This window comes from Excalfactoria chinensis, chromosome 5, assembly GCF_039878825.1.
Source record: "Excalfactoria chinensis isolate bCotChi1 chromosome 5, bCotChi1.hap2, whole genome shotgun sequence".
In the NCBI taxonomy this organism is placed as follows: Eukaryota; Metazoa; Chordata; class Aves; order Galliformes; family Phasianidae; genus Excalfactoria; species Excalfactoria chinensis.
This window is the reverse complement of record NC_092829.1, coordinates 27776031-27801205: the sequence shown is the minus strand read 5'-3', so window position 1 is coordinate 27801205 and position 25175 is coordinate 27776031. Positions and strand designations below refer to the sequence as shown.

The window sequence follows — 25175 nt, the reverse complement described above, 5'->3', positions numbered from 1 at the left end:
AGGGGAGTTCTGTTGTGAGCTGGGCACAGGCTGTTTGGAACATAAGGATTTGTAACACTTTTATCAGTTTCCCTTCAGAATGCTGAAATCTGCAATGTCTAAAGCAGTGCTTCACATCTAAGGGTTTAGGGACATAGCAGCCGAGGATGAAATCCCATTGCTGTTAAAGACAACGGGTGTTTTGCTATCAACTTCAAATGAAGAACTAATTTCATTCTTAAGGCGCGTCCATGTATTGAGTAGAAACACTACAGAGTATAAACTTTCAGCAAAGGTTGAGATTGGCCCTGTTACCTGCAAACCAACTCAAAAATTAATTTAAATGAGAACAACCCCTGCCTATTATCAGTGAAAGAGGATTTGTATTAATAATATTAAATATCCATATCTTTCTAACTATTCACATTCCACACAGTGGAAATCTACCTCCCGTAATGCCAGATTTTAAAATTGGATTTTAAAATCCACGAAGAAATGTGTCAAACCTGCGGAGTGAGAGTGCACCAAGTGAAATGCATTTTAAGAATATGAACCAATGAGTTGTGATCTCTTAATGTCACAAACACAGACCTCATAGCAGTGGATTTTTACAGGAAAAATATATGAACTGCAGAGATGCAGGATATCACCAATAATTGCATGGGACATTGAGTTACATCTGTGGCTTTTGATGTCACGACTGCACATTCTATGCATCTGCGACATGCCACTGTATGGTTTACCCTTTGGACACATTACTAATGGCAGCACTGTATTCCTCAGAGCTTGATGGACTGAAATCCTGTCAAAATAATCACCCTGTGGCTGAAAGAGACTTTTAGTGTGAGAAAGTACAGCTACACTGATCGTGGGGAAAGAAGTCTTGCTGCTGAAGCGGAAAGTGTGTCCTGGGCTACACGAGCCCCATCACACATTTAACTTAGGCCTAGGACCATGCCTTTTTGTAGGTGCAAAATGGGGTCTTTTTGTTGGCACATAGGTGGAGGCAGGGAGGCCTGCAGGATCTGCAGCACCACAGGAGCCTTCAGCACCTGGAAGGTGCCCTGCTAAGCCAGTGCCTAATAGCTGGCTCAGCGACCACTTTGAGGTGCACCCGATCAGGCTGTAGCTCTCCAGCCAGTCCCCAGGGCTTTGGGACCACCTTCCTGGAATGACTTCTGTGAGATTCCCCATTCTCTTGCCAAAAGCAACCCCGCTCATCTAGTTTGTGTACCAAATCCTGAAGGAGGAAAGACACAGGCTGATCTCCCAGGTGACACTCATTTTGCTGCTGGAAGTAGTGTCCCCTTTCGTGTGTTTTTTCCCCCTCGATGAGAAGGGGAACGAGTTAGCCCTTAATTTTCAGGAAATTCTCTTTACTTAGTCCAAATCCATCTTAAATGCAAGTCTGTGGTAAAAGATATAAAAAGAGGATTATTGCTGGCAAAGTTCTGCATCTCTTTTTCAACAAACTGCATGCCTGTGGCAAAGCTAAAATAACAATAACAATGCAATGTTTACTAGTCATGAATGTCGTGTCTTTTGTCTCTTGTGTGGTTATTGCATTTGCAGTCACATGATGCTTGTTTTAATTTTTGCTTTGGTCCTTATGTACTAAATTACTGCCATTCTGTACTTGATCTTGCTTAGCAAGATTTTGGTGCTGCGGTATGTACGTTTCTATGTATGTGTGTGAAAAAGAGGAGAGAGTTCAGATAGGCACAATGGAGTCTGCAGACTCATTGTATGTATGTATAGATACCAATGAATAAAAGATACTGCATATACATATATATGTAATATGAGGAATAACTGCTATCAGAAATACAAGACATCAGATGGATCTAGTGGCACAGGAATGGGTTTTGATTGATGTGGAGAGACATTAGAATTCAGAAGTATATTTATAGCCTCGTATATAGTTTCTCTTTAATTTATGTAATATATGACTAGGAATATAAATTAAAGCAAAACGTAAACAGAAGACAATATCTCTTCCTCTGTGTCCTCCTATTTAAGTATCTTTCCTTTTTCCACTCCCTTTTGTGCTCCCCCTGCCTACTTACTTTGTCCTTTTGCATTCTAACTTGCTGTGGTTCTGTTTTCCATCCACCTATGCTGACTTTTCAGCACTCCCACTTCCCCATTGTTCTCCAAAAGCAGCCTTTGTATTACAGTTATTTTTCTGAAGAAGCATGTTACAAACTCTTGATACAGCTGCTATTTTCAGTGATGTTTTTACTATGGCGTAACTGCTTTTTTCCTACTTCATATTTGAGAATAGATTCATGCTTTCAGATATATTGTCCTCTCACAATGATGTTTCTCATAATACAGTGTAAGCAAATAGCATGGCAGGTGAACATTAGCAAAAGCCACAGATCCACTTTCCCAGTAAGTGACAAAAATGTGAATATACACTACAAAACCTAATTCATCACTGTGGGTAAGTAGATTTTTAATATTTCCTACCCTTTTTTTTTTCTCCCTCAGAGTGACTATTCATGTGCTTGTACACACCCTGTTTCTCTCTTACACACATGCCTGTTCTTCCCTTACATCCATTTTGTTCTTTTTGTTTGGCTAGCTGTTGTTTTTTAGGTAATTCACTGGGTTCCTTTCAGTTTCATCCAGCCCCAAAGCTTTGCTAGTTCATGCCACTCACTCACACTGGCAATGATTGTGGACAGTCAGAGTGCAATTGGTACAGCACACTTCTCAGCTTAGTCCAAGTCGATAGATATACACCGACACTCCTTCACACGGGTGATTCTTTTCTTCTTCCTAGGGGGCTGAAGCTCAGGGCAGTTGAGGGTAACAGTCATGGTGGTAAATTTCTTTGGCTTGCAGAAGGAACAAGACTGGAAAGAGCCTTCCTCTTTGCGGACATGCCTGGGGATGTAGAATGAATTGCATTGGCCATAGCAGAACCTGTTGATAATGGTGCGACTGTTGCAGCCTTCTTCATGGATAGTTTGTTTGAGGGGCTGAGTTTTGCACCAATCTCGTTTCAGGTATTTGCGCTCAGTGATGTGCAGTGCCTCCTGGCTGGACTCCAGCACCTCCTCAGCAGGCATTGAGGTGCCTTTTCCTCTTTCTCGATGCCTGGAGCCTGACTGCTGCTGTGTCTGCATCTGCTCTGAATCATTGGGCTGGTCCTTGTCAGGAGGAGGGATAGCGCCTTGAGATCCACGATTCCTCTTTCTCCCTTCTACTGTCGGTAGCAGAAATCCCATCAGAAGAAACACAGCGCCGATGGCATACAGTGTGCGGACCATCCTATAGAGAGGAAGTTGAGGAAATAAAGCACAGTTGTGGATTTCAGATATCAACAGGAATCAGGTATGCAGTAAATTTTCAACTCCATAAAAGAAATGTGAGTGCGTGTGCATGAATGCACACTTATAAAAGATGAGCTCTTTGCTTTCACCAGCTGGAAAGCAGTTTCCAAATTACCAAGTGATAAAAGCTCTCATGTATTGTGATTGAAAGTCAGATACTAAAATAAGTCTATACAGAATTTCACTTAGTGTTGCATGCAGCTTCTTCCAGCTCCTTTCTTCATGCATCCTAGTAAAGAGTTCTCACTCCCCTCCTATACCTTATTGACATCAGGAGTGCTCCTCCTGCCTTACTCAAGTGGAAGGAGTGATTATATACCTTGCTAGGAATTACAACATAGTCATCTGCAGTACCAGAGGACATCCATTCTACATGTTCCTTTGTCAGACTTGGAAGCTCTGTAAAATTCCTCACATAATACACAAAATATAGTGTGCAGGCTGTATCTACCTGTTATCTGAATACAGCATCCCAAGCTCTGCCACACTGCACCTCTGATCTGATCCACTGAGTCTGATTGTAATGAAACCTAGACTGAGTAAGAGATGTGCACAAGAAAGGCAACTAACATAAAATGATGTTTAGATACAGATTAAAAGAGATGCATCTGTAATTTCAAATTACACCTTCTTACACTACACTGAATCTTCAAGAAGTGCAAAAGTAGAAACAATTGAGATTCTAAAAACTGCATTGCTGCTCCAAACTAGTTACCAGCCTATATACCTTCCTTAGTCTTTATGACACAGGTATTTTCCACTAATTCTATTGCTTCCCAGAGCTCCAAGCTCTTTGGGCTGCTGCGTCGACTCAAGTCCCACAAGCTAGAAAATGACCTGTCATGCTCCTTCCTCTTCCCAAAGTACCACAGTCTCTGTGTTGTTTAGGGAAGCAAGGACTGTGAAAGCAAGAAAGGCAGACTGGGGAAGGAGGCTCTCAGGAGACCTTCACTGTGGGGAGCTTGGAAGACGGCCACCAGAAATGGAAAGCTCAGGCATTAAAAGAATTGTGAATTAAAAAAAAAATGAGGAAGTCAGTGTCTTCTACCTTTTTAAAGTGTTGCAGTCAGATCCCTTTTTTAACATATTTTATCAGTAAAGATAAATAAAAGTTTGAAATGAAGATTCCTCCATGTCCTACTGCCCAGCCAATGTGAAACCAAGGGCCATGTCCTTGGTAGGCAGATAGACAGCAAAGTGCCAGCCCTGGAAGGGCCCCTGGAGACTCAGCGGAAGCTTAGGGTATTGTGTCATCTGCTGCACAAGATGTCTGTTAATTTCTAAGTTACTAGGGCTTTCCAGTCACATAGGAGGAGTAAGTTTTCGTTTATGCTGTTCAAAAAGTATTTCTCACCAGAGACTGGAAAAGGAATTGCTGGAGTGGAGAAGTGTCACAGGAGGTTCCCGTTGTATGTAGGGATTTGCTCATGGAGTTAACATTTTATGTGTTTGTCTACAGACTGTTAATATACTGGAGCTTATGATGCACATGATAAATATCTGCATTCATTTTATTCACTTAGATTTATTTACCAGTAGCCATTCATTTTGTTCATTTCGGCTTAGTACCAGTATGTCTTATGTTTGGAAGAAGCTTCAGACTCCAAGAGGGGGCTGTAAGCATGACACTTCTCCTGACTCCAGCAGGCAGCTTGGAAGGGCTGCTCTAAACATCTTAGTGTAATATTGCACAGAACATGCTATTTTAATAACCTTAAGGCTCTGACACAAAACAAAAAACGCTGGGAATTCTAATTGAAGAGTAATGCAGTGTAATTTCAAGCGTCAGCTTGGACTTCGTATTTGCTGTTTTTTTCCCCCATTTCCCCCATTCTGCTGCCACCTCAATGTTATTTAAGCACGTTTCTTTTCAGTCTCCACATTCTGCCTATAAAATATTTTTTTAAAATACAGTTAGAAAACACCACTTATTTTCTCAAGTGACCAGAATGACTCCTTCCAAAACTATTCTTATTTCTCTAGTGACTGTATACCCACACTGTATTTAGACAGTATGCATGTTATTTACTCAACATGGTGCCAGAACCTTAGAAGAAAAGAAAGTCACTGCATGCAACCGAAAATAAATTGCTAGTTTCTAAGCAGTGCCAGGAAACTTCAGGTGTTTGTTTAGTTTCCCATAACTGAGTGCCTGTTTCACCACTACACATATTCCCGTACTAGTTTTATTCCTATAACTGATTATCTCCACGCTGTTCTGCCATTTTTTCCCCACAAATGTGCAATTGATGACATAGTCATGTAAGATCTAGTCATGTGAAAACGAGTGTACTTGGGGATGGTGACTTAGGGGAAATGTGATGGTAATGTCTACTATTTTAAGATGTGTATCCCAGATTGACACATCATTAAGTAGTGTGTGCTTCATACTAAGGAAATACAAGCATGTGTTTCAATATAACCCTAAAACAGGAAGAAATACAATTTTTCACTAACTTGATGTCAAGGTTTATAACCACAACACTTGGTTTATAACCTAAGGGGAGAAACTATATTATAAACTTGAAGAAGAAACAGAGATTCGTGTAGAAGTTAGCAACTCAGCAGCACCAATTATATATATTCTGAAATATACACCTGGAAATAAAAATAATTCAATTTTTTAGGACTAAATACAATTGAAACACAGACCCTCCAAAGAGACTGCATTGGCTTCATGAGCCCCAGTGGCAGCTTAAGCAGGAACTTCCTATCATTGTAGCGTATTACATATTTACTTAAAAATTTCTGATTACTTGGGAGGGAAAAAAAAAAGTAGAAGAAAAGCAAAATACAAAGGAAAATAAGGTATTACACCTCAGTAATGAAAGCAGCCTGCAACCTGCACTCTCCCTGATCCTTATAAGAGGATTTGCACTCTCTCTGATCCTCATAAGAGAACACCTCTGCTTATGTTACAAAGTAGAATGATTGATCTAATTGCCAAATTAGTGTTTGTGAAATACTTCCTCAAAAGCTTTATTACTAAAAAAAAACCCAAAAAACAACAACAAAACCAACCAACCCACATACAGCACAAGTAACTCAATCCATGTTACCATGCCCAAGGTTTTACCCAAAGGAAGTCTCACCAGAAGTAGATGGTTTGGAGTTGGTTTTGGGGCTTGGGGTTTTTTTGCCTTGTCACAGCTATAATTCTGACTGTGTGATGACTCTGAAGCTTGGTAGGAGCTGTGAGGAATCAGGCTGTAAAAGCACATATATGCCAAACTTCTGCAGAACTTTCTGTACTTAATATGGGCTGTTATAGAAGCAGCAGTGTGATCAGAAATCCTTCTGAGAACTCAGCTGAGAATTCTTTGAACAAGCAGATGACTACAAACAAAACACTTCATTTGGGTCCCACTTACTTTTTAAAATAAATATTAATGATTTCGGATCTCTCATTGGATCTGAATGAAGTAACAGAATACTTCAGAAATCTTTCCGTATTTCCCTGCTGAATTCTCCCCATCATCATCTGCAAGCACTCAGTCCTACAGCCAACAGCAGTTTTATTGCTGACTTCAAACAGGAGCAGAATTGGACCCAACCATTCAGATCTCCTCACACAGGGATTATCGGGGATCCAATCATTTCATGGCAGATGAGGATGTCTGCAGATTAATACCTGCAACTGTTCACAGAGGACTGCAAACTGTTTCCAGTTTACTGCTCAATGCAGAATACTGTCATTTTTTAGCTTATACGTTTTCTACTATTATTAAAGGACCTCCAAAAGTCAGTATTTAAACAGCCCTTTCCTACGAGTTTCCAGGCAGAGCTACAAAGCAACCCCTGAAATGCTGTGCACACAGCGATGCATTTACAAGCTCTGGGTGGAATCCCGGCTCCGCTGAAACCCACAGCAAATTCTCACAGCCCTCCGCAGGCCCAGCATTTCATCTGCAAGCCATATTCACTGGGAAAAATATTCTGATGAGCCACGGGTTCATGTGCCTCACAGAAAGCATGAAAAATAATCTACTTGAATACCTAGAAAAATAAATGTGCATGGTGGGCTTCAAATAGCAGCCAAGCAAAGAGGCAAAACATAACACTGGCTATTGAGAAAACCAAAGTGGTTACATCCCAGTGGATCAGAATGATTTTCTGCCTGGTTTATTACATATGAATTACAGAAAAAGTCTTATGTAATGTTTTCATAGTTATAGATCTGTATTTTTAAATATACAAGAAGGCAAAACAACAGCAGTTCCCACAGAATCATTTTAATTTCTTTTCCTCAGACCAAGATGGCAAAGCTAACATGGCTCTTCAGTAGAGTTCAGGTACATTTACACTTCCAATAACTCCTTCATTAAGTCATGGAGACGTTTAACTCGTGAGGGCGGCACCACGAGAAACAAAATAAACAACAACAACAAAAATAAATAAAACACAAAGAAACCTCCTCTAGAAAGGTATTTCCTCTGCTAGGGCCGCAAGCAGCAGCACACGGCGTGCGCACAGTGTTACCAAAGCACGTCGGGGCGGCCCCGCAGCTACCAGCCGCAGTGCGAGAGCGCAGTCGCTCGGGAAACGTTTACACACCGGTCCCTGGGAGCAGCGCTGTGCGGCGACACGAAGAAACGTCTCGGAAAACGCTACACATTTCTACACGACCTCACCGGGAGAACAGCAAGCGCTTTAGCACTACTTGGGACTGAACACCCGAGAGGAGAGAGAAGGCACGGCCGTGCGCGCAGAGACCCGAGGGGGCCCCGCACCCCGCCCCGAGCGGAGACATCAGCGCCGGCCCGGCGCCCCCCGCGCAGCCTTCCCCCGCCCCGCAATCGTAGGGAGGAACAGCGGGCAGCGCACCGGGGCACTTGGAGGGATGCGGTGGCCCCGAGGAGCCCGGTGTGGCATGCACAGGGCCGCGCACTTAGTCAGCCCGCCTTCGCCTCGCTGCCGTCGGGTCAGGGAGGCCGCCTGCCCGGCCGGGCTCCCTGCAGAGAGGTGGCGGCACCGGCAGGGCTCTCCCCGCGGGAGTCGGCCGCCGCCCAGCCGCGTCCCCGGATCCCAAGGGGTCGCATCGAAACGGCCGGGCGGCTTATTCGCCCCGTCCGACGCCGGCAGGGCTCACGTCCAGCTCGGCAAGGGCAGCCCCGACGTCGAGGCCGACAACTCCGCCGGTCCGAGGCCTCTCAGTAGCGGGGAGCGGCAGAAGGACGGCTGGAGCGATCGGGGAGGCGGGATCCCTTCGAGTGCGGCTTACGTGGGAGTCGGTGGGGGACTGCGGGGAGCAAAGGGGCGCTGCGCAGGGCGAAGGCGCCGCCGCTCCTCCCGCCCGAGGACACGCGTAGTCGCCCGCGGTCGGGTAGCCCGTGCCGCCGCCTGCGCTGCGCGGCCCCGACGGCGCTCGCCGTCTGCCCAGGCGGGACGTGGAGCGGGGTTGCTCGGCGGAACGGGACGGGATATGGGACGGGCCAGGGCGGACAGCGGCGAGGCAGGCACCTGGAGCTGCCCTCGACCCGCTCCGCGCAGAAGCCGGGCCGGGATTTCGCCGTAAGTCGGGTGGGCGCCGCATCCAATTTGTCGGGAGTGATGCTGTAGGCGGAGATGAGAGGCTTTTGCAATCCCCGCGCCTGTCAGGGGAGAGAGATGTCACAGCGCCCCGATCCCCGGCGGAAAAGCTAGTGACAGCCCTGTGCCTCTGACAGGCGAGCCGGCGGCACCTCCGCACGCCCAGCAGCTTGGCTACGCACCGACGAACGACTCCTACTCCTGCCCGCACCCCGGAGGTAGGAGAAAGGCACTACAGTTTTGCCTTCCGCACAGACTGGCCAAGCGGGACCCGTCTGCGATCCCGCAGGGCGCGGCGGCGCCCGGCTCACCTGCGCGGCGTCGGCGGCTCTTTGGGGGCCCGGCTCGGCGGCGGCTCCTCGGCGGGGCGTGGTGGGGCTGAGTGCTGCGGGTCACTCGGCGGAGCGGGAGGCGTGGGAGCCCGCAGCCACCCGGGAGTCCATAGAGGGAGAGGCTGGATCTTGCCTACAAATTGCAGCAGCGCCGAGCTGTCTCACCATTTAAATCTCTCCCAGCTGAAGTCTCCGCTCCAAGCCCCTCCAGATCATTGGACAAGCGCCTCCGCCCCCTTAACACTTCCATAAACTTCCACCAGGGAAAGCTCTCGGGCGTGCAGATAAACAGTCGACTACTTTCCTCTCTTAAGAGAAACGCTGCTAAAGGTCACCACCCCAAGGAATTTTATCTGGAACCTACAGAAAATTCACATTTTCCATCCTCATTAAAGCATGACATTTAAGAAGAGCTCCCCCTGGCTCCGCCTGCTCCCTTCCCGTTCCCTCTGCCCAGGGCAGCGGCCCCGCTGGGCAAAGCCCGCACCCGTCCGGCTCCGGCGGGAGGGAGGCAGTGGCCTTCCCGGCCCCACTGCCACCCGCTGAAGTTTGCTTCTAAAAGTGTGGCAAACAAACAAACAACAAAAAGAAAGGTGGAGGGAAAGCCGCACTCGTAGCTCTGTATCACTGAAAGCCTTTCCCTTTTTTTTCTTTTTTCTTTTTTCTTTTTTTTTCCCAATTGCCCACAAGAGGCGGGACACCTCGGGTGGGCTTTTCCTCTCCCGCTTATCTCTCAGAGGGCTACGGGCACCTCAGCCATCACGTGAGGTTGACATCCCTGAGTCGCCTGCCCGTCGGGGCCAGGAGCTCAGCCCGGCTCGTGGCCGTGCTGTGGGCTGCCCGCTGCCGCCCGGCTCCGGCTCCCCTGGCCCACTGGCGTCTTGCTGCAGGTCTTGATGAAACAATCTGCTGTTGTTTCCCTGTTTTCCGATGTGAGCCCGAACCACGAGGCACCTCGGTGGCTTCACCTCACCTTGGGGCTGGAGAGAGGTGCAGATCTAGGAAACGGATTTGTGTCATTCCCGTTTTTGTAGATGGGGAGGTCATATTGAAATTAAACTAAAAGGGTCTGCTGCTTTAAGGATGCCAGGCCCAGGCAAGAAGCCAGGTGCTGATTGTTCAGAGCCCTAAACACCAGCTGGCTCCTTATTAGGGCTTCACTCAGTGCCAGCTACAGAGGTGAATGCTCAGTGTATTGGCAAATTATTCCTTTTACTTTTATTTGCACACGTGGTTGGCAATAACCTAGTGAGAAAAAGTGTCTCTGTTCCTTGACCAGCAGCACATAGAAGTGCTGTAGAGGCTGCAGTCGTGCCGTGGTTGATGGCAGCATGAATGTGAGAATGCGCTGGTGTGCGGGGGCACTGCAGTTCAAATACAATGAAGAAGGAAAGGACTACTGGCAGAGAATCACAGTAAGTGACATCTAGATGGATGGAAGGAGAGGCTTAGGGAATTTTTAGGATTTTTTGTTATTTTGCTCAAACAAGCACTATTAGATTTTGTGAATGTTTTTAATTAGCTGGGGTCCTTATTTCTGAATCTGGAGAGAAAGTGATGATTCCCACCTCTCAGTGTGCTCACAGCCTTTATGTGCTTCTCCTTTGTGAAGCCTGGTGGTGATACTGCTGTGTGGGGCAGGGGCCTTGATCCCCTCATGTTCTGTGTTTCTGAGCAACTTAGGGCTAGGCTGGGCCCTAGGGCCACAGTGGGGCTGCTGCTGGTGGACCAGGAAAGCAAATGGCTGTAGCCATATGTGTTTCCATCAGATGGATGAAGGTAGAGGTAAAAAATAGATGGCAGAAAGGAAGAATCATTTATGTTATGTTTATTTCTTCATGGTTGAGGGAGGTAGGGAAAAGCTTTTATTTTGTCCATTGTTTTTTTAGCATCAGGTATCTAGGTCATCTCCAGCTTAGAAGTTTGTATCCCTTCTACTACTCGGTTCTGAAGCGCAACAATCCTCTGCCTGAATGGAGCTGTGCTGTCAGATCCTGAGCAGAGATGGAGATCTCTTCAGGGTAGTGGGTGCACATAGTGGCATTGTGCTGAGGCGCAGTAGTGCTGTTGGATGAAGCCCTTCTGCACTGAGTGGTTAGTGTAGAGGAGTCCTATGGGGATACATATGTTTTTGTGGCATAGGCTGGGGCTGAAGAAGAGTGATGCTGTGGTGTGATGGCAGCATGAACTGCCAGCCTGGCTGGATCCAGCTTCCTTCTCACTGATGGTTTTTTTGTTGGTTTGGTTTGTTTGTTTGTTTGTTTCATTTCCTCTCCCATTTCTTGCTGGTATTTAGCGTGTGAGTTGTTCTTTGTTTTAGTGGAACAGTAACAATTGTTTTAAGCTTAAAAGAAGTGCTGTACTTAATTCTTGCATAGAAGAATGTTATTGGGCTGAGCTCCTGTCTGCTACCACTGCCTCTGAGCTCTGCTCAGTGCCTCCTCCCTGCCAGGACAGTTGGCGCCTCATTAAAAGCCTTTGCAGAGGAGCCAGGGCCTGACAGGGGCCAGATCCTCCTCTTGAACACATTGGAATCACTTACAATAACTTCAGGGAGATGTCACCAAGTTCTGTCAGTGAAGGAGCTGGCCCTAATGCACCCCAAATCCAAACACTATTGGGCACATCCCTCCAGCTCAGGGGAGGCAGGAGAATGGACACCTCACCTGGGCTCTGGACTACCCTGCTGCAGAGAATGGAGTGTGATGTGCAGGGCCATGTGTCTGGCACTCAGTTACAGAGGAAGAGCTAAAGGTGTGCATAGAACTTAGCTACTGATGACAAAATGATTGATGTTTTCAGTGTTTCTTATATGGCAGCAACATGAGAAACTTCCTCTCTGGCAGTAATATTCAAGAATAGTAATTCCAAGCCAGTCTGCTTCTGTGCTTTGAAGCAGAAAATATGAATGCATGCATCCAATGTGGGCAGGGCTGCCACCCATCAGCTCAGGCTGCCCAGGACCCCGTCCAAGCTGTCCCCATCCAACCTGGAATCTGCAGCTTCTCTGATCAGCCCATACCTGTGCCTCACCACCCACTGAGTGCAAAATTTCCTCCTGATATCTAATCTAATCCTCCAGTACCACCATAACTTTCCACTTTGGGCTTGCAGTCAGCTCTTGTGTTTGGAAGCTGGGCACAGGTGTTCCCAGCTGCCCTGAAGGGTGTGTGATCTGTAGAGGGGCCTGGCTTTGGGAATGTGTTTTGCAAGACATGCTCACAGAAATGAGAGGTGTCATTGTTTTATGGGCACTGTGTCCTTTGGGTGGTGAATACATCTGGTTCCCGACGTCCAAGAAGAATGAGATGAGCGGCACCTTGAGAGCAATCCATGCATAAGCAAGGCCGTATGCAGTGCATGTTGGGTAGTCTGCCCTGAGTGATGTAAGAAAGCCATGTGGAAGGAAGAGGCTCTGGGGCTGTTATTTGACAGCCAGTTGAACATGAGCCAGCCAGGTGCCCAGATAACCAAAAAGGCCGATGGCATCCTGGCCTGTATCAAAAATAATGTAGTCAGCAGGAGGATGGAGGTGATTATAAGCACTGATGAGGAAACATGGAAGTACAGCACTGAAGGATGTGGTTTAGTGGACATGGTGGTGCTGGGCAGATGTCTGGGCCAGATGAACTTAGTGGTCCTTTCCAGCCTAAATGACTCTATAATTTTTGTGTTATCAGTCAGCATGGAAAAAGGGTTTTCACTTTTTATTTCAAACATTTTATGTAAGCAGGCAAAGAGTAATAAATGACATAAAATAAGGGAAGACTTCCTGTGCTTTCAGACCCCTTTGTTAATGTACCAGTCCTGGGTTCTCTTTCAGACATTTTACTGTTTATTCTGGTGGAGATTATTATGTTAAAAACAAAAAACAAACAAACAAACAAAAAATCCCTTTATATAAGTTGAGTTGCTGAATTTTATCTCAGCATTATACTTTATATCAAACAATATAAAATAATGTATGAAAAGCTGAAGCTAGTGTGAATTATGATCATTTTTTCATAGAGTCTACTGGATAAACAGTCTCCAGACTATGCTTCACATTTAGATTGACAGAATGTCATTATTTTAATGTATAGATTTTCATCAACAGAATGATTAAAAAATAAGCAAGGGGTAATGTTTATTGGTGTTGGTTTGTTGGTTTTTTTTTTGAGACTTTGCAATTGTTTTTTCAAAATATCACTTCGTCTAGACATATACGTGCATTTTATTTGTGAGTGCTCAGAAGCAGGACATAGGAAATCAAAAGTATAAGTTGTTTTAAGATAAAATTGCTCACTTCAAACACTTTAAAAGCTTCTCCAGCTCTGAAAGGAATGGTGTCCTGGGATGTCTGAAAAGCTTTCTTGTTTCAAATATAATATGTGTCCAGTCAGGTTGTGTGCTTGTAATGCTCTCTGCACCTAGGAGCCATGGTCACTCACCAGAATTCCACAGCACTGTGTGCTGCAGACATAGAATAAAAATATGTTTTCTGGCCTCAAAACACCTACGTATGTAATGCATCCCATATGTGACTATTTTTCAAAAGCGATTTAGAAAAGCTTATTTTACTAAGATGAAGTTTGACTGTTGGACAAGTATAAACTTTCATACCAAATGAGGAAATATAGTTGGTCAAAGTTACCTTTTATTTCTGTTTCCACTGTTTTGTTGGGGTTTTTTTAGGTCTTTTTTGTTTGTTTGGTTTGTTTGTTTATTAAATACATCCTTGGTATTTGTTGGCAAGAGAAAAAATTGCCAAGAAAATGAAAGCCATAAAATAGCTCTGAAAGATACTTCTGCCCTTCTGCATTTGCTTTAAACATCCTTCATGGTGGTACTGGCTGCAGGACCTGGGGAATGTGTCTGCTGATGGGTTCTGCATTCTGGATGGTTCTGGAGCAGCATGCCAGTAGGTGACTCCACTCAGCACTCTGGAGCTCAGAAGCCCTTATAGCTTAAAGCTGTGGCTGGGTATTAGGAAGGAGGCATTGAAGGAGCCTGGGGTTTTATTTGCTTACATATTTTGCTCAGTGACATGACAAGTATGAAATAGAGTTTCCAGTTATTCTGCAAAATGAACTGATTCCTTCCTATGCCATGCTGCATCCCACATGTGGGTAGCAGCATGTCAGACAGATTGCATGTGCTTTCAGAACCTGTGTAGATGTGCCACAGACAGTTCTGGCAGAGCAGTGCTGCCCTGCCCTGGTGCTGAGCTGTGCTGTGGCAACTCAAACATGGGGTGCAGCCATTCTGCAAAGAACTGAAGGAGAGCTCTGCGTTACAGCTCAGTAAAGCACCCCAGAGTGTGATGCTGGCTGTGCAGGTAGGTGAAGTGACTGGAAGCTGAAACCTGGGCTTCTCCTGGCTCTGCCACTTACTGTCTGTTGCAAAGGGAGTAATGAAAGCGGGATAAATGTTTCATGATGTATGAGGGTTCATAAGGCTTTTAGTTTGGGTTGTATGCTTTCCCATTGCCCTCTTCTTAAAATCCACATCTTATCTGTTTTTGTTTTTCCTGGCAACACCTAGGTAAAAACAGAATGCCAGATAAAGAAGTGGCTTTGCAGGAATGAAGGAATGTCAGCCCTCTTCAGGCTGTGACAACTTATTTAGACTGTGTGCAACTTCTGCCTTTTATATTTGAAATGCAGCGAGACAAACACGACTGCTGTGTTACGGGAAGGGAAGAGCTCTGTGAAACCATTGTGTTCATCCTCTTCTCTGAGTGAATGCTAATGCATTCATAGGGAGGAGGTAGTAAGAAACAGAGCCTGTCCTTACTGCCATGTTGTGTTTGGATGGTCTCTGCGTCAAGATGACGACGACGCATAAGAGGCACAAGAACCCTCCCACTTCCTTCACTCACAGCAATTTTCTCACCACCTCCATTTCCCCTGTGGAAGAGAACAGAGTTTTCAAAGGAGCCAGAATTGATTTGTAGTAAATCATTAAGGCTAGTTCAGTACCAAACTCGCAATGAAATAAGCAGTTAATTGTAGTAAGAGAAGCCGGGAGTTCACATGAATCTGGGAAGACAATTTGTATTTTACTTTTTATTTTTTACCTTTTGTGTCTCCATGCCTGAATGCATCCATTTAAGTTTCTAAAAGCTTTTAATGGGGAAGAAGGCCTTCTGACTTCTGCAATTCCCCACAATAAAAAAAAAAGCTATTTCCAGAGAATAAGCCAAGTTTTCATTGCTGTGGACAAAAAAAATCTACAGGCAGACAAAGGAGTGTTTTAACCTCTTGTGGTTATCTAGAAGAGCTGCTGAAGATAAGGCAGCAACCCAGCAGGCTGTGTTGATTTTTTTAACAGCATTTCAACTATATGCGTAAATGCAAACGCACGGTTAAATCCTTTGCTGAGGAAGGTGGTCTTATGTGCATACTTCCATATTATTATTTTTTTTAAACCGAGATTGAGACCACAGTCCTGTAGGGACCTGCCAGATGCCCGCCTTTGTTTTCAGTGAACTATTCAGACTGTATAAAGTGAAGCGCATGCAAAAATCCCAGGGGGTGAGTCAGGAGAGCCTTCCGAAAGGACACTGAAGTGATGTATGTGTGCCTTTCCCTGTATATGTGTATATTAGAATGTTAAGCTTTGCAAGCTGAAGAAATAACAGTACAACACAGTAATAACAAAATGCACAAAAAGTCTATATTTTTTTATCTGTATGGTTACCAAAAATTTACTCTTTCAAAAATTGCCAAAAAAATCAGTTCTGGGAAACTACACAGGCAAGCATAGGGCCAAATCTCTTGTCCTGATTATTTCCAACAGCTCTGTTTTGCTTCTTCTGTTTCCTTGTCAGAAGTATCCTGTTCAGCCTGTTTGGCTAAGGGCAGTTGGATATTTATTCATTGATCTTTCCCTTTCTTACAGTATCTTGAATTCTAATTAGCATTTTTCAAGTTATTTCACTTTATTCCCCAAATATAGCTACAGCAGACCTCATTCTTCCCCTTTTCTGGAGCTGTTCAAAGCCATGGATTAGCTGTCATCCTATGTTCTGTAACTAACCACTCTGCCTATAAATTCATCAGCTGCTTTCATTTGCAGTTTGATTAAGTTATATTCTTTTTTGCTTTTAGCAGTGTGCCTGGAAATGAATAAAATCACTTGGTGTTAGGAGAGACTATGCAAATAGTTCAGGAGCTCTCTTCTAGGTGTTCGCAATTAATCAGGCACCAAACACTTGGAACATTTGGATGCACTTTTAAAAAGTCTCGAAATGTAAACAGGAAATCTTAATGCACTAAAGACGTAAGCGAAGAAGTTAAATTGCAAGTGACCAAATCAATTACACTTCAGATCAGACTGTGGCAGGGCTTTTTGGTCTTGGACCAGATGGAATGAGACTCTTTGTGAAGGAGGTACTATTATTTCTTGTCATGGTTTCAAAATGAGCATATGAATTCACAGTAAAAAATACATATTTTTCCTTTTGCAAAATATATTAAAACATTTAGAGGAAAGAATCCTTGTGATCGGTGTCATCAAGAGCTATCAGCTGCATTTTTAAAAATATATGTCTCTGTAGTTATTTCTTGTTCTGACCTGACCCAAGCAAAACCAGAAATGAACATGACATCTTCTACTGGTGTGTGGCAAAGTAGAAAATTCTGCTTCTTAGTAGAATAAAGTCTTTGGAGCCTATGACTTCTTTTGTCTACATTTTTCCTGTCGGCTGAGATTTTTTTGCATTGAGGCAGCTGTTGTGATGTAAAAATGTACCAGTGAAGTTTTTTGTTTGTTGTGTTTTTTTGTGTTTTTTTTTTTTTTTTCTTCCTTGCTTTAGTTTGAGATAAGTCTGTGCCATAACCTCAGTTTATCTGGAGATGCAAAGCACTTTTATAGTCCAGTGGAAAGAGATGCGACAACTTGTTGAGAAACTTCTGCTCAAGCCTCTGAGAGGAAGTGACTGCTGGAATCAAGTGTAACAAAACTTGCTTCCTAGATAGAGAAAAGTCATCGTAGCCAAATGTAACTTCTTTTGTTTCTGGTTTAGAGAGGTATTTTGGAGAACCAAATACTTATGTTTTGATATATCAAATCAACTTGTTTGCTTTATTTGGCATCCCAATCACTCTTTATTTGAGTATACCACCACCATCTTTTGTGAGAGCTTTGAAAATCACTTTAGTATTTGGCTCTATATATTTAAAGAAGAATTCCACTTGAAACGACCTTGTAAGGAGCTGCCTCTGCAGATGTGGAGGTAAAGACTGTGACTGAGCTTTGGCACTGTAGATGGTTATAACAAGACATGTCCTGCTATACAGGGTTGTCCTGTACATGACTCTAACAGGGCTTCTTAGCTTCGCTGGAGTCACTGACCAGCAAACCCCATACGTGCTGAAATTTGCATGTTTAGGTTTGTCACTGGAATGCTAACAGTGAATAAGGAGATGGGGTCCTAAATGCTCCTTTTTCAATTAGAAAAATGTGCTTTTTTTTTTTTTTTTTTTTTTTTTTTCTGGAATCTGGAATGCTGACCCATGACCCAGATGTCACATATTCACCTTAGACTGAGGTGAGAGCTGCCACTCAGAGCACTTGACAGCATTTAGATGCATGAGGTACTTTATTGACAAGTATAGGTATGTTTAGACTTCAGCTGTCTAATGGATAGGGTAAAGGGGGGCAGGATCTTCTGGATCTTCTGATCATGTATTTCGGTGTTTGTGTTCTGCATCAGATGCGGTGTGGGCACTTAAGACTTAAGTGGATCTGGCCCTCAACCTCTTCACTTCTGTTCAACCATCTGTCAAATGGAAGTAGCTCCCAGTACTGCAGATATGCAACAAAATAGACACAATGGGTTTTTATGGAGCAATCGGGATTTTAGGGACTGTCTTTAAAGGTGTTATCATCAAGTTTGTGGGTAATTCTTGTCATTTTGAGGGCTCACAGATTGATGCTGGGAACATAAAAGGGCAGCATGAAATAGTTGATGCTGTTAGAGAGACACAGAAACTAGAAAATCACCTCAACTATCAGAGGAGGGAATAATTTTTAAATTGAAAGAGATGGGCACACATGGCTTTCATGTTGGACAGTTCTCATGAGAACTCCTGAAAAGGTCTTCAAAAAGGCTGCAGCAAAACTGGAGAATAGCTTGGAGAAGCTAGGGTGAACTTTTCTGTAACAGAATGCACATTACCTGTGTATGCAGATAGCCCTGCAGCAGCTGAGTCAGAGTGTTGTTTGGGAATTTAAACAATAGCTATGGACTATGTGTAAACTTATAGCAATGTTTATCTGTTAGAATAATGACTTTTTAAGAACTTGCTTAAATCAGTTATGTCTCTTTTTATTTGATAAATACTTCATGCAGCAGTAAGGATGATTTTGTTAGTTCAATTGCAGTAACACAGCTCCAAGGACCATAAGTCTTACAGCCACCACACTGACCATTGGAGCCCCTGAAAATTTTGCAATCAACTTTGTTTCTGGTTGCAGTGTTCTTAAAATATGTATATATAAATCAAAATTAACCAATGATGAATTATTAGTCTGTCTCTGGATGACCTGCCTTTTTTCTTTTATGGGTATGTTTTCTTCATTTGGAAATACAAAATGCCATGATGTGGTAATTTATTTTATTTCTAAATATGGAGAGATGTTTTGCCTGTGATAGTATGACTCAGGACCACTCTTACCTATGAGGCTTATCCCCCTTGAGTTTCAGACATTTTCAGGTGATTTTTAGACATTAGGATTTAGGTAGTGCTCTGAAGAACTGTGTATGTTAGGTTGGTTTTATTGTTTCGTGTTTGTTTTGTTGGTTTTGGGTTTTGTTTTTTTTTCTTCTTCTCAGAATGAAGATTTAATTATTTAATTTAAGTAAATTAAGACTGAATTCAGCATAAAACTGTATGCCCTTTCTGTGAGCAGCTCTTAAATACTAGGATGCTCAGACCTAAAAGAAGCCCCCAAACCTGTCTGTAATGGTGTACTTTGATGGCTGTCAAGAAACTTACATTGTCACAGGGTGATTAGATTGGGACAAATGTCTGGAATAAAGGTAGTCTTTATGTAGTGTCTATATGTTTTAAATGGTTTGTAAATGGATGATACCAGTTAAAAAAAGAGGGAGAATCTGAGGCAAACCATTTATGCATTCTCTTTTGCCTCACTCCCTTTACTACGAAGCATAACCACCAACTTTCACTGCTGTTTTTCTTGGAGAGCAAAGTAGGTTGAAGAAACACAATGATTGCATGTAAAAGACACCTGTGTATTGTAATGAGAGCTGTATTCATGTCTTTTGGTGACAGGAATTAGAGGAAAAGTAAAAGGTGATTCAGATCTAGCAGGTCTTTATCTTTTGAAGCTGTTCTCAATTCCATCCATCTTACATCCCTTTCCCACCTGTGTCATGTACTAAAGCACAGATATTAGTGACACTTTTCAAGCTCTCTCAGTCCCGGTCAGTAATGTTGCTGTCATGATATTCACATCAGTTAAGATTTTTTTGTGCTCCCATGTGTTGCACACGTGGCCAGCAGCTATTTACAGAATCATGGCAAAGCATTTAGCATCATAAATGAAACAAATGTGGGCAGATACTACATACTTCTTGTGGTGAATTTGGATCATGAACTGGAATTCAACCCCATTCTTCACCAAACAGCAGAAGGCTTGGGTATGTTAGACCTTGACCATGTATGTACCTGAGAATCAGTCCTATATCTCTTTCATGGTCTCATATTTAGAGAGCTTAGCTTAGGACAAAATACTGTAACACATTTGTGGTTCATGGGGCCCTTCATTATGGCAATTACATCATTTTCTTATACTTTCTTATTAGTTTTTAGCTAGTTTGCATCCAAGTAAGTATATCATTGCCAGCAGCTGAACAGTTTAAGAGAATGTACCATTTTTGCTCATGGTTGTAGTATGCCTTTAGCTCTAGGCTCTGTGAGCAGGCAAGACCTTTTAAGGGACATGTTAATTATTTAAAAAGAAGTCACATTGTTTGAAATGTTTCCTGAACATATTCTAAGATTACCGAAGGTACTTGCGTGAATCCAAATATCACTGATTCACTGCTAATAAAGCAGCGACCCCATTCATCTCCCTGTGAGTCATGTGAAACTGTCCTTACACAGTTTACATTTCTGTGTAGAAGATGTTGTAGCATCTGCCCACTTTCCCTTTCTCCTCCCATAAATCTAAGTCTGAAGCTGGCTGAGAAGTTACCATCTTTGAACTCTGCAGCCTCACAATCCAGACATTCCAGACTGGCATGTAAGAAAGAAATATCTGCTTGAAAATTAATTCATGGGACAGCACTACAAAAGAGGTAAGACTTGGTTTGACAAGCTTACAAGCCAAAGGGCCAGAAACGTACAACTTTGCTTTGTGTTGATGTTGCTACAGGCTTTTTTCAACAAATTTAAATGTTAGAAAAATGTTAGAAAATGTTTTGAGTTTTGTACAGAATGAAAATGAAAACAAAGCCTTTTCAATTCTTTCATGTCACTACCAGCTACAGATCTGGTTTGACAGGACATGGATTTAACTCCTCTCTCTCTCTCTCTAATATACTTTGTTTATTTATTTATTTATTTTTATTTTTTAAGTTCTTCATCCCTGGCTTCTGACATTTGGAAAAATGATAGGCTTGAATGTTACTTTATTCACAGCAAATCCAGAAACTTACTTGTCTTGGTGGTATTTATCTTTCTGCCCATGTCTTCATCAGTTTTGCAGATTAAATTTGCTTACCATATTTCAGTAGAATAAGATTCAGGTTGTCTTGGTCCTGTGTGTGATGCAGACATTCAGCATGGTTTTGTTTGCCAATGGAATCCTGTTATTTTGTATAGATTCCTTCAGCAAATTTTATCTGAAATGTGTGATAGGTAACTAACACACTTGTTTTACAAAAAACATCTGAACTTCTTTGTTTTCTAAATAATGAAAATTCTAAACAACTACGGGTATGTTCAAGCCCCTTAATGACCAACTTTTTTTGCATCCTTGAATACATTCTGTTGGTTTTATAAGCTCTTACGGAGGAGATAGTAGCCATCTTTGTTCCCTGATTCCGAAAGACAAGCACTGTGATGATTCTTTGTATATAACTACATAAAAATGTTGGGACTGCTGTTGAAAACATTAGACAGGACGTTTTTTTTGCTTTTTTTTTTTTTTTTTTTCCTTTTCTAATGAATACAGAACTACTAATCCCAGTTCAGAAAGGTAGCTCTATTAAGGAGCTGAAATTAGGTTGATTTATTCCATTATCATGGTGCAATAGCTGTATTTAATCAATATTTTACAGTAGTTCTATTGAGCTTTTGTGGGTGAATACTAAAGCTGCCTGATGGACTCAGACTGTGGCTGGTATGGCTCCACATGCAACTTCTCCTAGCAGACAGTTCCTGTAAAACACATCATTGTATTGTGCAATATAAAGATAGGTGTTTTTTTTTTGTTTGTTTTGTTGCTGTTGTTTTTGTTTTTGTTTTACTTGTATTTAAGACAAAAATATCTCAAAAATATTTCTAAGGTGTGCAGTTTGCCTTCTGCATGCACATCTTTCCTATGTGGAAGGGCAGTTCCTCAGCTCCGGTTACTGTGAGCTGACATGGAAATCAGTTGGAGCACTTCTGATACTATTAAGAATAAATTACTTCTTTGCCTCTCCTTTTTTTGCCCTATGTACTCATATACTCCGTATATATATACACCATATACTCATCCTTTTATTATGCACTGGTCCATACTAAAAACTTAAAAGAAAAAGAAAAGAAAAAAAGAAAAGAAAAGAAAAAAGAAATTACCTTCATGTTTTTTTCTTTTTTGTAATTAAAATGGTTTTTACTGTAGATAACAAGGACACAGTGTGGCTTAAGTTTCTTTAAAAGTAGGTAAGAGTTGTGCAGCTGAAAAATGCTGGATTCCTAGCAGTGGAAGTGGAGCCACTGGCCAACCAAAACCCTTTGTGGCAGCAGCAGGACTGGCTGTGGGGTCAGAAGATGGGAATGGCAGTCTGGGGTCCTCCACAGCTCCCAGTGCGTGAGTGAATATTGAATGGGAGAGAGGACAGTAATAAGCGTAGAAGATGTGTCCTACCCCACAAGCAACTGGCCTGCTCTTGCCCTGCTTTAAGGCACTGAAAGCTGAATAGACTCAGCATTTCATAAAACTCCTCAGTTTCATGCCATACGCTGTTATACAGCCCACTCTTAGTTTTCTTTTCCAGCATTTTTTTTTAAGTGAAAATAAGATGAAAGAGATTATACTTCAGCTTTGAATGGCACTGAGTTTTGCAATCCACCCATAAATAACTTGAGAGGAATGACTCTCTGCATGCATCATTTATTATGAGTTACTTACTGGTAGGACAGAAAAAGCAAGTGCTATGCACAGTCATGTTTGTGACGTTGTTAAATCATACGTAGCTAGGACCTTTGGTTTCCATTACTGTCTTATCTGTTTTATTTAATGGATCACTGTTATTTTACCATGACTCTTTGTAGGACAGGAAAGGAAGCTGTACAGTTATTTTATTCCTAGATTTGAAGTACAAAGCTGAAAGCAAATGCTGTTCCAGTGTCTCATGTATATAGCTTGTCGGGCTTGTACGTTTTCAGATGCATCCTGAAAATAACAAGGATTTTACTTGATTTTATATTCTTGTGTTCGAGAAAGCCAGACCTCAGTGTGCTGCCATACAAAAGTTCCTCAGTTTCTCATAGCAGAAGGGAAGTGTCAGTTTCCCAGAGTGACATCCAGAGCAGCTGTAGCTACCAGTGTTATGAAGTACCACAGCTTTTCAGACCGTCAGCCAGTCACCTTCACATCCTGGGTCTGCATTCAGAGGATGCTGGTACATCCTCGTTAACACAGATAATAGCCTCTGTCTTCACTTATCACATCCCAGGGTCATTAATTTAAGCACTTCATAAAGCTCAAATGCTGCTGCTAAGGCAAAAGAACAGAGGGGGAGATTAATTCTCATTGATAAAGAAGGAATATGTGCAAAAGGTTTGGGGACAAAGAATGATTCAAACTAACAAAAATATTTGAGTGGATGGATGCAAAAAGCAGCTCTTTAATTTTTAAATTTGCACAGAAATAACTGAGACAGATGAGCCTACGAAATATTTTGGAAAACGTCACTTTGCAAACCTTGTATCTTGCTTAAATGTTTATTAAAATAGACCAAAAGCCAAAATTCTCTGGTTAAGATAAATACTTTGTCTTTGCTAAGTAACAATATTTGTGAACAGAACATAAAACTATAATTTTCATGTGTCAAACATAGTAACATTTAAGATTAAATGCTAAAGTCAGACAGGGCATTTTTTTTTTTTTAAATTATTATTATTTTTTACATCTTCCTATTTACAAGCTGCTCATTAAGCCCATTTACCTCACATTAGCTATTAAAATGACGAACATTTTAAAAGTTTTCTCCATGACTAAAATAAAAACAACAGAAATGTCCTTTTACCATAGCTTAACAAAAAACAGAACCATATTTTTGTTATCTAGGAGAACATACTGTTATAAATACAGCTGTTTTTCATCTGCAATTATATAAATAATAAACATGCTGCCATTCACAAGGATTTTAATAGATGATTATATATAAGCAATATTACGATCTAGCGGAGGATGGCATGAGTTTTCATCATTCATTTTTATTGTACTTATTCAGAACCCTTGTCTTCATCTGAAAAATGTGGAACAGACTTCTTTGCTACAACGTTGTCCAGTCGCTGTCCTTGCAGATACGGGTTCACGCTCTGAAAAATATATACATATGTATATATTAGAAGCAGGGAAATGCAGAAAAAGTAATGAGAAATAGTGGATGTATGAATATATTTAAAAAAAAAAAAAAAGAAGAAGAAATGGCTCCCAGGGAGAAAAATCTACAGTCAGTCACTGCTTTTTTATTTTTTTTTCCTAATACTTCTCTGTGTATATGAGAATTCAGTCCAATCCACTGTACGAAAAACTAACTGTTACCTACCCCACAGTGCAGGCAAGTAGAGGAGGCCTGCCCTAAGTGCCAAACAGGCTGGACTAATGCTGTCCTTGTGCTCTGGTCCTCCTTTCCCAGGTTGGCAGAGAGGTGGCAGGTCTACTCTCCTTGCCCTTGGGACTGGACAAAACTCACTTTGAGCATACAGGTACATCTCAGCTTAAATCACTGCTCCCTGGTGGACTTCAAGCTGGGAGAAAATATAGTTACCACAGCAGCTTTGACTGATGTCTCTTCTTCAGCACATCTCCTCACTGGGAAACCCATCCTTGCTTCCTTTCTTGATGCAGAGATTAAAAAAAAAAAAAAGCTGGCTCAGAAGCAGAGCCAAGCCAGGCCTTGGCGTAGGAAATGGCCTCGTACGACTGCCAGAAGGAGAGAATGCTGGAAAGAAGATCCCTGGCAAGGGCCTGCCTTCACTTTGTACCATGTAAGCAGCCCAACGTGAGACTGAAGATGAACAGACCTTGTCTCATACTGTTTGGACATCACGGTAATGTAGAAAGCCTCTGCTTGAATTTTGTCTATGGCGATGAAATAAAATGTGCTAACTGTATTTGCAAGTATCAAGCTGTTTTGCGGAACTCAAAAATAAACTTAAGTATTATTTATACCCACTGTATCTGTGTAAACAAAATTCAAATATATGCTCTCCACAGATATAGACAAAAAGTTTAGTACTGCTTTTTGATGACAATAAAAAATTATTTGCCTCTCCAACTATAAACTGTGGAGGAACACAGTTTTTCCAGTATCTCCTGATTCTCATCAGGCTGCTACAGCATAGAAATTACTTTTCTTGAGATACTTCTTTTACTAAAACCTGTGAGTTCAAAATAAGACAAAAGCAACAAAAAAATCTATTAAATGCGCAAAATATTTATATTCAAATAATTAACTGTCAGAGCAGGAAAAGTTTTGGGATTTGTCTCTATTTATGCCTAAGCCCTTGGATTTGTCTCTATTTGGGGAAGAGATTATTAATGC

General features: G+C 42.3%; 2 protein-coding genes across 5 annotated transcripts in view; both read right to left on the bottom strand.

Annotated features, from left to right (window-relative positions):
• Window positions 1-2344: 2344 nt before the first annotated feature.
• Window positions 2345-9557, bottom strand: GREM1 (gremlin 1, DAN family BMP antagonist). Of its 3 annotated transcripts, none has more exons than XM_072338569.1 (2): window positions 9161-9557; window positions 2345-3258 (listed from the first exon to the last, which is right to left on the bottom strand). In XM_072338569.1, exon 2 carries the CDS (start codon window positions 3255-3257, stop codon window positions 2703-2705), a length of 555 nt encoding a protein of 184 aa, XP_072194670.1. In that variant the 5' UTR covers window position 3258; window positions 9161-9557; the 3' UTR covers window positions 2345-2702. The 3 variants fall into 3 exon arrangements, with proteins under 3 accessions (XP_072194670.1, XP_072194673.1, XP_072194672.1); XM_072338572.1 differs by lacking the exon at window positions 9161-9557 and having other exon boundaries at window positions 2345-3020; window positions 3231-3257; XM_072338571.1 differs by lacking the exon at window positions 2345-3258 and adding an exon at window positions 8175-8911.
• A 12936-nt stretch (window positions 9558-22493) lies between these two features.
• Window positions 22494-25175, bottom strand: part of LOC140252635 (neuroendocrine protein 7B2) — a 39798-nt gene continuing 37116 nt past the window's right edge. For both annotated transcript variants that reach the window (XM_072337547.1, XM_072337549.1), the window contains exon 6: window positions 22494-23946. In XM_072337547.1, coding sequence (XP_072193648.1) covers window positions 23851-23946 — 96 coding nt within the window. In that variant the 3' untranslated portion in view covers window positions 22494-23850. The remainder of the gene's footprint in view (window positions 23947-25175) is intronic.